This window comes from Geotrypetes seraphini, chromosome 1 (genome assembly GCF_902459505.1).
Source record: "Geotrypetes seraphini chromosome 1, aGeoSer1.1, whole genome shotgun sequence".
Classification (NCBI taxonomy): domain Eukaryota; kingdom Metazoa; phylum Chordata; class Amphibia; order Gymnophiona; family Dermophiidae; genus Geotrypetes; species Geotrypetes seraphini.
In genome coordinates this window covers 487,442,863-487,458,019 of record NC_047084.1, presented here as the reverse complement: position 1 = coordinate 487,458,019, position 15,157 = coordinate 487,442,863, and the positions used below count along the sequence as shown (strand labels likewise).

Genomic DNA, 15,157 nt, shown 5'->3' with positions numbered 1-15,157 from the left:
GGACTTTGGAGACCCCTGGTGTGGACGTTCAGATGTGTCGGGACGTGGTGTTCAGTGAGCGTTTTCTGGTGTCTGCCCTTCGGGTGTCTCACCTATAATGGGTACTGCTTTGGCACATCCCATCTGTAAGATTCCTATTTCAGCTATACCGGTCTAGAGAGTTGTTAAAGAAGGAGAAATTAGGTTCTTACCTGCTAATTTTTATTTTAGCCTCTCCAAATTGGTATAGCACCCCACCCTGTCTGTTGTCGTAGTGTTCTTGCGTGAAGATTTTTGCTTTTTCAGCGGGTTCTAGTATTTTTATAGGGCCAGAGAGATCAAAGAACAATGGCTGTGGCTCGGCTGGCATAGCTGGTGAGCTGTGGGGACCTTTAACATTTGCATTTGCTCCTTTGCATTTTCCAACAGCGTTCAGGTTTTATTAGTTGTTACTTCTGTTTGAAGTCCTGTTTTTAATTCTTAGTTCTGCTTGGCTGTTCGGCAGACTGAGAGAATAAGGGGGAATTCCAAACTTTTGTTTCAGTCTCTACCTGCTGGTCATGATAAGGTATATACCCTTCTGTAAGATTCCTATTTCAGTTATACCGTTCTGGAGAGGCCAAAAAAAAAAAGAAAATTAGCAGGTAGGAACCTAATTTCTCCTTTCTTCTGCTCTCTAAGAGATCCCACGTGCCTATCTTGAGCTTTCTTGAATTCAGGCACAATGTCTATTTCCATGCATCTACCACCCTTTCTGTAAAAAAAAGTATTTCCTTAGATTACTCCTGAGCCTATCACCTCTTAACTTCATCCTATGCCCTCTCATTCCAGAGCTTCCTTTCAAATGAAGAGACTCGACTCATGCACATTTACATCACATAGGTTTTTAAACATCTCTCTCATATCTCCCCTCTCCCACCTTTCCTCCAAAGTACACAGATTGAGATCTTTAAGTCTGTCCCTATATGCCTTTTGATGAAGACCACGCACCATTTTAGTAGCCTTCCTCTGGACCGACTCCTTCCTTTTTATATCTTTTTGAAGGTGCGGCCTCCAGAATTGTACACAATATTCTAAATGAGGTCTCGCCAAAATCTTATACAGAGGCATCAATACCTCCTTTTTCCTACTGGCCTTACTTCTCCCTATGCACTCTTGCATCCTTCTAGCTTTCGCCATCACCTTTTCAACATATTTGGTCACCTTAAGATTATCACATACAATCACACCCAAGTCCCACTCTTCTGTCATGCACATAAGTTCTTCACCTCCTAAACTGTACCGTTCTCTCAGATTTTTGCAGCCCTAATGCATGACCATGCATTTCTTAGTATGACCTTGCATTTCTTGGCATGACCTTGCATTTCTTACATTAAATTAAATTTTAGCTGCCAAATTTCAGACCATTCTCCAAGCTTTGCCAGGTCTTCATGTTTCTTCATTCAAGAAAGCATGGGAAAGGTAAGTAGGATCTCTTAGGGAAAGGAGGAGATGGTGGATGCTGCAGATGGGCAAATTGGATGGGTCATTTTGCCTTTATCTGCCACCATGTTTCTATGCAATTGTAAACTTGAAAGTAATTATTGTATAATATAGACAGGCATGATGAAAGGGAAATACAGAGAAATATTTCTTGTATATGACTTAATTTGTATGCTCCTAATCTGTTAAGATATCGCCAACTGAAGCAGCAGTGGGAAATGAAATCAGAAGAAGCTGAGCTCCTTCAAGTTAAGATGCAGCAGAGTTCTTATCACAAGCAGCAAGAGGAGCTGGATATCCTTAAGAAAACCATTGGTAAGAAGATGTCCATGTAGCATGTCTTTCTAAGCTGTTTTCCATAGCATCCCTCCAGACCAGTGATTCTCAACCCAGTCCTCGAGACACACCTAGCCAGGCAGGTTTTTAGGATATCCTTACCGAATATGCATGAACTAGATTTGTATACAATGGAATAAGTAGGATGGAAATCTTTCTCATGCATATTCATTGTGGGTATCCTGAAAACTTGACTCGTCCCGAGGACTGGGTTGAGAACCCCTACTCCAAACCAGTCGAAAAGTATAGGTTATGCACTACGGGCGTCTTATACATGGTGACTTTAGAAGTAGAGGAGTAGCCTAATTGGTAGCACAGTTGGTTGAGAACCTGAGGAACAGAGTGTAACCCTTTAATTGGCAGATAGTGAAACGGCTACTTTATGTAACTTGATGTTGAAAGAGAGCAACAGTGCCAAGTAACAGGCATTTGGAGATGCAGATCTCCCAAAAGAGTCATAGAAGACACATGCCAAATAAAGGGTTAAATTCCCATTATGGCTTCTTGAGACCCTGGACAAGTCAATTAATGTAAACCGTTTGGCTGTACCACAGAAAAGTGGTATATCAAATCCATGACTCATTCTGAGGTAATGCTGGGCCTTTTGAACAATATAGCTATTAATAAAACAAAGAAACACTATTTTAAAAAAATGATAAATCTGAAAATTCACCAAAAACTACCTTTAAGATATTTAACACACTGAATTGTACAAAGTCCTTTCAAGAACATAAGAACAGCCACTGCTGGGTTAGACCAGTGGTCCATCGTGTCTACCAGTCCGCTCATGCGGCAGCCCTTAGGTCAAAGACCAGTGCCCTGAGTCTAGCCTTATCTGTGTATGTTCTGGTTCAGCAGGAACTTTGTCTTGAATCCCTGGAGGGTGTTTTCCCCTATAACAGCCTCTGGAAGAGCGTTCCAGTTTTCTACCACTCTCTGGGTGAAGAAGAACTTCCTTACGTTTGTACAGAATCTATCCCCTTTTAACTTTAGAGAGTGCCCTCTCATTCTCTCTAACTTGGAGAGGGTGAACAACCTGTCTTTATCTACTAAGTCTATTCCCTTCATTATCTTGAATGTTTCGATCATGTCCCCTCTCAGTCTCCTCTTTTCAAGGGAGAATAGGCCCAGCTTCTCTAATCTCTCACTGTACGGCAACTCCTCCAACCCCTTAACCATTTTAGTCACTCTTCTCTGGACCCTTTCAAGTAGTACCGTGTCCTCCTTCTTGTACATTGACCAGTGCTGGACGCAGTATTCCAGGTGAGGGCATACCATGACCCGGTACAGTTGCATGATAACCTTCTCCGATCTGTTCGTGATCCCCTTCTTAATCATTCCTAGCATTCTGTTCGCCCTTTTTGCCACCGCCGCACATTGCAGAGACAGCTTCATTGACTTGTCGACCAGTACTCCCAAGTCTCTTTCCTGTGGTGTCTCTCTAAGTACCGCCCCGGATATCTTGTATTTGTGTATGAGATTTTTGATACCGACATGCATTATCTTATACTTATCCACATTGAACTCATTTACCATGTCGCTGCACATTTCTCAAACGTGGTAATGTCACGTTGCAGATCTTCACAATCCCCCTGCATCTTCATTACTCTGAATAACTTCGTATTGTCTGTAAATTTAATCACCTCAGTCATCATACCCATTTCCAGATCGTTTATGAATATGTTGAAGAACACGGGTCCAAGCACCAAGCCCCGAGTTTCTCCAACCTAGCACAGAAGACTTTCCCCAATTCTTTCAGTCAAAGGTCAATAAAATTAGACAATTGCTTGCTTTAAATATTCCAGCTTGTACATCAGTCTTAGAAAATACCCATCCTTTGTGTGTGTGTATATGGGAATATCAGATGGAAGATATTGAGTGAATTTACACAAGTGCTACCTGATGCAATCTGTAAGACCCCGAGGCCATCCCCTCAAAGACGTCTACAGTCTCCACACAGATGGAAGCAATGGATCAGCCAGATGAAAGCCTTTTGCTAGAGCTGAGGAGCCTGAGAGAGGAGGTTCAGCGCTTAAGATGCATCCGAGATGTCGAAACCTTCATCGACAGTGTCATCCAGGAGCTGTCTCAGATCGCCGAACAGGAGCCTGACAGGACCATCCTAGAGACACCCCAAGCATCCAAACCTGCAAACTTGAGACCAACCTTCGGAATACAGGAAGTGGCTGGGGACGCTGATTCCTGGCAGCTGGTTACTTCCTCCACAGGAAAATGCAGAAAACCTTACTCTGTCTCTTTCTCTCACATACAGGGCGGCTCTACATCGACACCACAAATCACCCTGAGGAACAGATACCAGCTGCTACAAGAAGGTCCTTTATAACGAGGAACAGGAAGTTGTTCAGCAGACAGTTCCAGTTCCAGAGTCAACAGATCGGCCCACCCCTAAGAAGCGCAGAGTGGTGGTCATCGGGGATTCGCTGCTGAGGGGCACCGAGGGTCCAATTTGTAGATCAGACCTGCAATCAAGAGAGGTCTGCTGTTTGCCAGGGGCCAGGATCCGGGATGTAACTACTTGCCTGGACAGACTCATCAAGCCCCGTGACCACTTCCCAATGATTCTCATCCACGTCGGAACCAACGACACTGCCAGGAGGACCCCGGAGAGCATTCCTGAAGACTTCAGAGCCCTGAGTGAGAAACTGAGGAGGATGGATGCGCAGGTGGTCTTCTCTTCGATCCTCCCAGTAAGGGGCAAGGGCAGTGCCAGGGAGGATCGCATCCAGAGGGTAAACGACTGGCTGCAGGGATGGTGCGAGGAGATGAACTTTGGGTTCTTGCACCATGGAGAGGCATTGCAAGGACTACAAGGACCAGACGGGCTACACCTGACCAGAAGAGGAAAGAACGTCCTTGGACACCGTCTAGCCCGCCTACAACACAGGGCTTTAAACTAGGTAAGTTGGGGGAGGGTACAGGCACAAACAACCTATCGGGTGAGCTAAGCTGCCAATACTTTTTTGAGACGTTGTAGCTCTGGGTCTAGGGAAAGTTCAAAACATGTGAATAATGCTAAAGATGTCCAAGTAGCTCAAGCGGGAACATCCCCATTGAGACGTAACAAACATACAACCAGGGCTGTGGAGTCGGTAGATAAATGTTCCGACTCCTCAGTTTTTTGTACTTCTGACTCCCCGACTCCTCAGTTTTTTGTACTTCTGACTCCGACTCCGCATGAAACAAGATCTTCATCTGCGTAAAAAGATGTTGTGTGTATGGTGGGAGAGCTTGGTTGGATGAATTTTTCAAGTCTACACCAGGTGATTTCTACCAACGAGGTATTTGAAAACCTTGTTGAACATTGGAAATAAGTTGTAAACAACAACAAGGGAGAATACATTTATAAGTATTGGTGCTCCGAATTGTGCGTTGCGTGCCATATAGTGAAGCACGTGTTCGTTTTGCGGTTACGTGAGGCACTGCATGCATTGGTCTTTATTCTTACAGTAGAGAAGTCATTAATTATAACTTTTTGTGAATTGGGACATTTAAACTTGCTTTTTTTAATTCCAATCTAAATTTAGTCAGAGTCGGTGCATTGTTTGGCAACTCCGACTCCAGGTACCCGAAATTTCCTCTGACTCCACAGCTCTGCATACAACATGGAGGGCTATGTACGTAAACGCCCACAGTCTGGGAAACAAGATCCTGGAATTAGAAACAGAAATGAGGAATGCCGACCTGGATGTGGTGGCGATATCTGAGACCTGGCTCAAGGACTCCCACGGGTGGGACATGGTCATACCGGGTTAAAACTTGCTCCGCCAGGACAGGGAGGGCAAAATGGGAGGAGGTGTAGCATTATATTCTAAAGATGACATTAAAGTCACCAGAATCACAGATGTCCAATACACTGGGGAATCCCTTTGGGTAAACTTGGCCAGAGGGAAGGACAAATGCCTGTATCTCGGCATAATATACAGACCCCCAAGACAACAGGATGACCTAGATATGGAATTAATCAGAGATATAGAGAATATCACCTTGCGTGGGGACACAGTATTGTTAGGTGACTTCAACATGCCTGATGTGGATTGGGACACGCTTTCCTCTGCTTCCGGCAGCAGCAGGAGGCTATTAAACTCTATGAAGGGAGCAAGACTCAGGCAATTGGTGTTGGAACCAACAAGGGATCAGGCAATTCTGGACCTGATACTTACCAATGGAGAAAGTGTCTCAGAGATCTCGGTGGGCGACACATTGGCCTCCAGTGACCACAACATGGTGTGGTTCAATCTCAGGAAAGGTTTCACTAAATCTACTACACTGACCAAGGTCCTCAAATTCAAGGACACAAACTTCAAAAAAATGGGAGACTTCATTTACCAGGCACTACAAAGCCAAGCAGGAATCGATAACGTGGAAGAAATGTGGTCGACTTTGAAAGCCACCATACAGGAAGCAACAATCCGCTATGTTAAATCAGTAAGTAAACGGTGAAGAAACAATAAACCTCAATGGTTCTCTGCGGAGATTTCGGCCCTCATCAAGGAGAAGAAAAAAGCATTCATCTCTTACAAACAATCAGGGAAACAGGACTCTAGGGAAGTCTAAATGACCAAGTCAAAAGCCGTCAAAATAGCAGTTAGGGAGGCCAAATTCCGCATGGAGGAGTCTCTAGCGAAGAACATCCAAAAAGGAGATAAATCCTTCTTCAGGTATATCAGTGAAAGAAATAGGAACTCAGGCGGGATAGTACATCTTAGGAAACTGACGGAGACTTTGTAGAAACAGACTCGGAAAAAGCCCAACTGTTAAATGAATACTTCTGCTCAGTCTTCACCCGCGAGACGCCAGGACTCGGCCCTCAGCTACAGACAAGGGTTGACGCAGTTGACCCGTTTAGTAATTTCAAGTTTACACCCAGCAGTGTCTACTGCGAGCTGTCAAAGCTTAAGGTTAACAAGGCAATGGGACCTGACAACCTACACCCCAGGGTGCTCAGGGAGTTGTGTGATGTCTTGGCGGAACCGCTATCCGCGCTCTTCAATTTCTCCCTTAGTACGTTGGCTAACGTCATTCCACTCCACAAGAAAGTTTCCAAGATGGAGACGGCAAACTACAGACCGATGAGTCTCACATCAATAGTGAGCAAACTAATGGAAACTCTAATCAAACGCCAATTGGATACGATCCTGAACGAGGAGAATCTACGGGATTCCCATCAATATGGATTTACTAAAGGGAGATCCTGCCAATCCAACCTGATCAGCTTCTTTGACTGGGTGACGAGGAAGCTGGATGTTGGGGAGTCCTTGGACATCGTATACCTGGACTTCAGCAAAGCATTCGATAGCGTACCACACCGCAGGTTGCTGAGCAAGATGAGTTTTATGGGATTGGGCGATACATTGACAAAATGGGTTGGGAACTGGTTTGAAAGTAGGCTTCAGAGGGTGGTGGTGAACGGCACCCCCTCCAAAATGACAGAGGTGATCAGTGGGGTGCCGCAGGGCTCGGTCTTGGACCCGATCCTTTTCAACATCTTTATAAGAGACTTAGCAGAAGAGCTTCGAGGTAAAATGACATTATTCGCCGATGACGCCAAACTGGGCAATGTAGTGGGCAAAAGCACAACGGACATAAATTCAATGCCCGACAACATGATGCACGACCTACTACTACTGGAGCGCTGGTCTAGGTCCTGGCAACTCAACTTCAATGCCAAAAAATGCAGTCATGCACCTGGGCAGCCAAAATCCATGCAAGACTTACACCCTTAATGGTGAGATCCTAATAAGAACTGAAGCAGAACGAGACTTAGGGGTGATCGTCAGTGAGAACATGAAGACTGCCAATCAAGTGGAGCAAGCTTCATCAAAGGCAAGGCAAATCATAGGTTGCATATGCAGGAGTTTCGTCAGCCGTAAGCCTGAAGTCATTATGCCATTGTATAGATCCATGGTGAAGCCCCACCTGGAGTACTGTGTGCAATTCTGGAGGCCGCATTACCGTAAGGATGTGCTGAGACTTGAGTCGGTCCAGAGAATGGCCACCAGGATGGTCTCGGGACTCAAGGATCTCCCGTACGAGGAACAGCTAGATAAATTAAAGCTATACTCACTCAAGGAACGCAGAGAGAGGGATGACATGATTGAGACATTCAAGTATCTCACGGGCCGCATCGAGGTGGAAGAAGATATCTTCTTTTTTCAAGGGTCCAGCGTCAACAAAGGAGCATCCATGGAAAATCAGGGGTGGGAAACTGCACGGGGACACCAGGAAATTCTTTTTCACTGAAAGGGTGGTCGATCGCTGGAATAGTCTTCCACTTCAGGTTATTGAGGCCAGCAGCGTGTCTGATTTTAAGGCCAAATGGGACAGACACGTGGGATCTATTCACAGAGAAAGGTAGGGGAGGGTCTTTGGGGTGGGCAGACTAGATGGGCCGTGGCCCTTATCTGCCGTCTATTTCTATGTTTCTATGTTTAAACTTGTTAATAAGACCTGCCCTTTAGATACATGTGCCCCCCCCCCTTTCTGGAGGAAAATTATTCAGAGAATATAGCTAAAACCTGTATTTACACCAATTCCAAAATGTATGGGTGCTGCTGATCTCACCATTGTGGATAACTATAGGCCTATTCTAAGCATTCAAGTTTCAAGTTTATTTTCAAGTTTATTAGTTTTTAATATACCGACCATCAACAAATATCTGGCCGGTTAACAATAAAATTTAAAAGGTAAGAAAGATAAAAAAAATAAAATAATTGGCGTTTTAAAATAAATGGTGTGAACATAAATAATATCAACAAGACAAACTTGAAAGGGAGGGGAGGGGAAAAGTTGCATATTTGAGAAGAAAAGGAGAAAGTGGGAATGGGATAAAACGTATAGGGTAGGGTCGCTTTGTTAAAGCGGTTGGTTGCTTGGAGAGGAAAAGGAAGTAAAAAAAGAAAAGAGAAGGAAAAAGAAAAGAAGAAAAAAAAAAAAAAGACAGAAGATAAGTCTAAGCACAGCCAAATGCGTCACAAAATAAAAAAGTCTTTAGGCTTATCTTAAATTTGTCTAGATGTTGTTCATCGCGGAGTTGCTGTGGCAGAGAATTCCATAAAGTTGGGGCAGCTACTGCAAAATTTATTTTCCGTGTATAGTAGAAGTCTTTTATGGAGGGAATATAGAGAAGTTTTTGATCAGTTGACCTTAAGAGTGCGTGGGGAACATTGGGGGATGAGAAGTTTATCAAGAAATGAGGGCTGGAGAGAGAGTTTTATTTTGAAGGAAAGTAAGATGATTTTATAAGTGATACGGTGCGTGATGGGGAGCCAATGTGCCTCTTTTAGAAGAGGAGTGACATGGTCAAATTTGCCTATTTTATAAATGAGTTTTATTGCAGTGTTTTGTATTAATTGTAGGCGTCGGATTTCTTTTTGAGGGAGACCGATGAGAAGCGAGTTGCAATAATCTAAATGGGAGATAACTAAGGAGTGAATCAGGATATTGATTGAATCGGTCTCTAGAATTGGAATTAGCGACCGAATGATGCGGAGTTTGTAGAAACAGATTTTTGCGACCAAACTAATATGGTCGTGGAAGGTAAGATCCCTATCATTGATGACGCCTAATAGTTTTATTTTTGTTTCAATTTGTATTGGAGTGGATTTGATAGAAATTTTTTCCAATAAGGATTCGCATGTTTTGATTGGAAGTAGAAGGCCTCGGGATTTATCTATATTGAGGGAAAGTTTATTTGAATAGAGCCAATCATTTATGATGTCCAGTTTGTTATTTATGTCTTTTATGTCTGAGATGTTTGAAGTGTTGACTGGGTGAAGAAGTTGTATGTCGTCTGCATAAGCAAAGATTGAGAATCCGATAGATTGAGCCAATGTAAGAAGAGGAGAAAGAAAGATATTAAATAGTAATGGGGATAGAATCAAACCTTGCGGGACACCATAGGATTGTGATATAGCTGAAGAAGTTTCATTATTTACATGGACTTTAAAGTTGCGTTCGTTAAAGTAAGATGTGAACCATGAAAGAGCTGGACCTGTAATACCGCAGTCTTTGAGTCTATTAATAAGAAGAGAGTGGTCGATAGTATCAAAGGCTGCTGACAGGTCAAGAGAGATAAGAATGACAGATTTTTGATGGTCGTGGTAATAATGTATGGTTGAGATAAGGCCTAGAAGTGACAATTCTGTTGAATGTGAAGAACGGAAATCAGTTTGGCATGGATGTAAAGCATGGGTTTTTTCAATAAACTCTGTAAGTTGGGAGTGAATGATTTTTTCAGTTAATTTGGAGATCAAGGGTAGATTAGCAATAGGGCGGTAATTTCTAGGTAGAGAGGGATCTAGGTTGTGTTGTTTGAGTTTTGGAAAAACAAGGGATGTTTTCCAAGCAGTAGGTACTATACTGTCGGAGAGAGATTTAGATATCATTTCCCAAATGAATGGGCCGAAGAAGGAGAAGAATTTTTTAAGAAGCGAAGGGGGAATACTCTCCAAAAGATTATTGGACGTGTTTAAAGATTGTAAAATGAGAAGGAGATTTGTTAATGAGGGCATTTTGAAATTTGAGCAAGAGCTAAATGATAGTTGAGTAGAATCATTGAGAGTGTGAGGAGAGGAAGCTAGAAGTGAAGGTCCAAGATGTGATCTAATGTCCTTGATTTTAGTATCAAAGAATAGTGATAGTTCATCTGCAGAAGGCTGGGTAGTAGGGGGTAGGTTTTTTTTCTTAGAATATTTTGAGAGTGACTGAGTAATACTAAAAAGGGTGGAAGAATTACGGGTGGAAGTAATGAGTTTAGAATAGTATTCTTTTTTAGTTTGTTGAATGACTTTTTTATAATGAGAAGCTTTTTCCTTGAACATAATGAGGAAATTATTGAGGCGGGTTTTACGCCATTTATGCTCTACAGAACGAAGTTGTCTACGGAGAAGGGCGAGATTTTCGTTATACCAAGGTTGTTGTTTAGCATTCCATGGTTTGCTAAACTTATGGAGCTTGTAGTTAATACTCCGTTTTCAGACTTTTTCCCCTCTTCTTGTTTGCATTCAGCACAGCACAGTAACAGAAACTGCTACCTAGTGACATCAGAAATAATGTCCATTAGTTCATTCTTTGTGGCAAGAAGTTTGGTCTGTAATGAAGAAAATTTTCCAATTGGAGTGTAATATTTCTCTATCGATAGTGATTTTTAAATCACAATCACCGATTATCTCTCTTCTTGAGACGGATAAAAAACTTTTTGATATATTGTTGACTATAACATAGAAACTAATTCTCTCCCATTGGAAAGCCTGAATCTCAATTCATATTCAACACTTATTGAATATGAATATTGTTGAACCTAGTACTACAACATCATAAATGTGGCTGAATGTAGAGGTCATTCGCATTCAACAAGTCTTCTTTATATAAATATTTACAATCTATTGTCCCTATAGTCTAAATTTTTAATAACTGAAATATTATATCCTATATATTCCTAATGTACTGTGCTGTAATTTCATGTATTGTATTACATTTGGTTGCTGATTTTTGCAGTGTGCTTGTATAATTTTGTTTTCTTTTTTTGTTTATCATCTAAAAAAATCTAATAAAATTTCATGGAGAAAAAAAAAAGAAAGAAGGAATAGCTTAAGTAAAAGGAAAGAAAAGATGGAGATCAAAGCCCAGCATATCTTTTTAAGAGCTTTGCTTCTGTAGCGCATGGTAGATTGGTATAGTCCTTATGAATGGGTTATATACCTCACTACTACCAGCAGGTGGAGACTGAGAACAAACTTGTATATCAGGATAGCTTCCCCTCTTGCAATCCAGTCTTCCTCAGTCTCCATTAAAGCAGGTAGTAAGACTAATTCGACCCCCCTCTTAGTACTGTTGGAATTTTGTTTTGGACTCCTGGGTTCCCCTTTTGTGCTGGATAGAGCTTGGACGGGTCCTGTTTGGGGATCCATCGGACCTCGGGGGTGTTAAACTCGGCAGGTCTCATGCTCGGTCCCTCCCTCCACCTCCCCACATTTTTGTAGAGGTGCCTCAACCAGCGGCCTGGCCTCCTGGTTGGTCAGCCACCAGTTTTGAGAGCCGTGGAATCTGTTCTAAGTGGGGAAAAAAATCCTGAGGTGTGCTGGTCTAAAGGGCTCAGTTCCCTTTAAAACTGCCATTTGTATGGGCTTTTTTCTCATATAACCAGCACTTTTATTACAGCTAGGGTGTTTTTCAGCAGAAAGAGCTGCCATGGCCTTTGCAAAATTGGGAAAGAAACCCAGTTTGGATCCCTGCCACTTTATGCTCTTTTTCTCCTTGGCCACCTTCAAAATTTCAAACACTTGTGGAAATCTCAATAGCTTGAATATTATGGGCCTGGGGCCGGTAGTAGTAGTAGTAGTAGTAGTGCTGTTTTTCCTTGAAGGGATTCTATGAGCTCTCTCCAATTCCAGAGGTTGAGAAAATGTTATTCATAGCACTTTAGGAATAAATCTACCAGGAATCCTGTAATATCCTGCCTCTCAATACCCTCAGGATGACCTAACAGTCTAATATTATTTCTCCTTCCCCTATTTTCAAAATCTTTCAGTTTTTTTGGTAAGAGTAATTACTGATTTGTGATCCAACCAGCATTGGACCAGCTTTGCCTCACAGTCAGACATCTGTTGTTCACAACTATCCAATCTAGTGTTAGATATCTGTAATTGTTTAGTCAGGGTAGTCATTTCTTCCTGAACTGAGGCTAACCTGTGTGAATTATCCTGTAACAACTCCTGCATGTTTTTCATTCTCTCCATCATTTGCTCCAGCAATTCCATGGAGTCTCTTGGCAAAGGCACTTTAGAAGGCATGACATTAGGCTTTGATCTTTTACTTGTTCCTTGAGCAGCAAATGCAGACTCTAAACGTGGTTGTCTTCCTGCAGCCATCTAAGATCAATCAAGGTCCTCTGAGAGGAAATAAATTGGTAGAAAATAAGCTGTTTGCAAGCCTAAAAGAGCAGCTCAGTAATCACACTGCCATCCTTGCTGCAACCAAGTTCCGGAATACCACAATGATCACTTTTAAGGGAGAAAAATGCTCATTGTGTTCCAGACGCGAGGTACTTGCGGATGGCCTGTGCAAGCATTGTGCAGGCCGGAGCAGTGGGGGTGTCTCGTCAGTAGCAGTTACCAGTGGCCAAGGCACCCCACTGCATGTACCTCACGAAGGATTCCCTTAATGCCGGAGTGGCTGAGGATTACCTTTTCATGTTGGTTGGTGCCTCAGCATCAGGAAAGTCCCAGGCTTTTCAGACACAACAGGCCCCAGGAGCTCTGATTTTGATGGTTTCAGGTCCGATTTTGGCGGTTTCAGGTCCAAATTCAGCAGGAACCTCCTTCATTTCTGTTACCTCAGGTGATCTTCCCCCTGTTCTGGAAATACAGGGGCCAAGGTAAGGCAGGGTCCCCTGCTGGGGCAGGAAGTCCCTTGGGGCTGCTGGGGGTCTTTCCCCCTGAATTCATGTTAGCACTTTGTAAAGTTTATGTGCTGGTGGCTGGAGGTTCCGTGTCCACTTCGGGGGTGGGGGGTTGCCCTCAACGTCTTCCCCAGTGCGTCCCCATGCAGCAGCGGTTTTGCCCCCCTCTACTCCTCTCTTGTCCAAGCGCCCGAGAGTGTCTTGGGATGAGGATTTTTGCTCAGAGGAACAAGATGTTATTGAGGACCTGGACCCTTGGGGAGATTTCCAGGATCCTCTTGGGGGGTCGGATTCCACCTGTGAGTGGTTCGAGCACCCCCCTGCTGGCGAAGATGCGTCTGTGGTGTGCATTTTTCAGCGGGACGAGCTTCATGAGCTAATTCTTCAGGTCTCCTCAGTTTTGCACTTTGAGGACACCGTGTCAGAGCCCCCTGTGTACAGTGGACCCCTTGCTCTGCTTCCCGCTCTTTTCCTATGCATCAGGATATTCAGGACATGCTCGTACAATGGCAGGTGCCGGAAGCTCCCTTTCGTTTTGCGTGCTCCATTGGCCGCTTGTATCCCATTCCTGAAGGAGATAGGGACACTCAGAAGTCGCCTGTGGTGGACGCGGTGGTCTCGGCTATCTGTAAGAGGCATACCAAGCCTGTTGAGGGTTGTGCGGCCTTGAAGGACCCAGAGGAGTGTAAATTGGAGTCCCTCCTTAAACAGAGTTTTGATGTGACAGCTCTGGCGGTCCAGGCGTCAATGTGTAGTGGACTGATGGTTCGGGCATGTTTTCGCTGAGCCCAGCATGTGCTTGATAGTAAATCTGAGGATTGGAAATTACTCAAGTGCGAGGTGGCAAAGATTGAATTGCGAGCTTCTGCCAAGTCGTTGGCGTTTGCAGTGGCAGCTCGCCATACCTTGTGGCTTCGTGCTTGGTGGGTGGATTCGGTGTCCAAAGCTAAGTTGACAAAGTTTCCTTTTAAAGGCTCTTTCTTGTTTGGTGAGGATCTGGACAAGTTGGTTCAGACTCTCACTGATTCTAAAGTGTCTCGTTTGCCTAAGGATAGGCCTAGGCCACTGGCTCGAGGTAGGGCTGCTCGTGGGCGTGATTTCCACTGCTTCCACCCTGGTCGAGGAGCTGCCTCTTTTCAGTCTCCTAGGCTCTCTAGAGGCAGGTTCTTTCAGCGCATGCAGTCCTTTTGTGGGGCCTGCTGGAATGCGGGTAGCGCCCCCGCCGGGTCTCCTGCCGCCCGTTCTGCCCAATGACTCCTTGCCGGCACCCATCTTGGTTCTGGTGGGCGAACGGCTGAGGGATTTTTATCCAAAATAGGCAGAGATCACGTCCGATCAGTGGGTTCTGGAGGTGATTCGGGACAGTTATGCTCTAGAGTTTGAACGTTTCTTGCCAGACCGTTTTCTCGCTTCTCCCTAGCAGGAGGCATGGAAGCAGAAGGCCTTCTGCCAGACCCTTCAAAGATTGTTAGATCTCCATACGGTAGATCCAGTTCCCCCGCAGGAGTGGGGCATAGGTTGATACTTGATTTACTTTGTGGTGCCAAAGAAAGAAGGGACCTTTCAGCCCATCCTGGATTTGAAGGGGGTCAACAGGGCTGTTCACGTGCCTTGCTTCTGCATGGAAACTTTGCGGTCTGTGATTCTGGTAGTTCATCCGGGAGAGTTTCTAACCTCTCTAGATCTGACCGAGGCCTACTTGCACATTCCTTTTTGGGCCTCCCATCATCGTTTCCTCACTTTGCAATCTTGGGGCAACACTATCAGTTCTGTGCACTTCCCTTTGGTCTGGCCACGTCTCTGCGGACATTCATCAAGGTGATGGTGGTTGTCGCGGTGGCATTATGAAAAGAGGGCATTCTAGTTCGTCCCTACCTGGACAACTGGTTGATTTGGACAAAGTTGTTCCAGGAGAGCACCCAGGTCACGTCTTGGGTGGTG

The 15,157-nt window shown here is 44.2% G+C and overlaps 1 protein-coding gene across 1 annotated transcript in view; it reads left to right on the top strand.

Moving 5' to 3' along the window:
- The window catches only part of SMC2 (structural maintenance of chromosomes 2), a 166,584-nt gene that overhangs the window by 88,982 nt on the left and 62,445 nt on the right, over positions 1-15,157 (top strand). Inside the window, 1 exon segment of the mRNA XM_033926356.1 lies at positions 1,652-1,776. Coding sequence (XP_033782247.1) covers positions 1,652-1,776 — 125 coding nt within the window.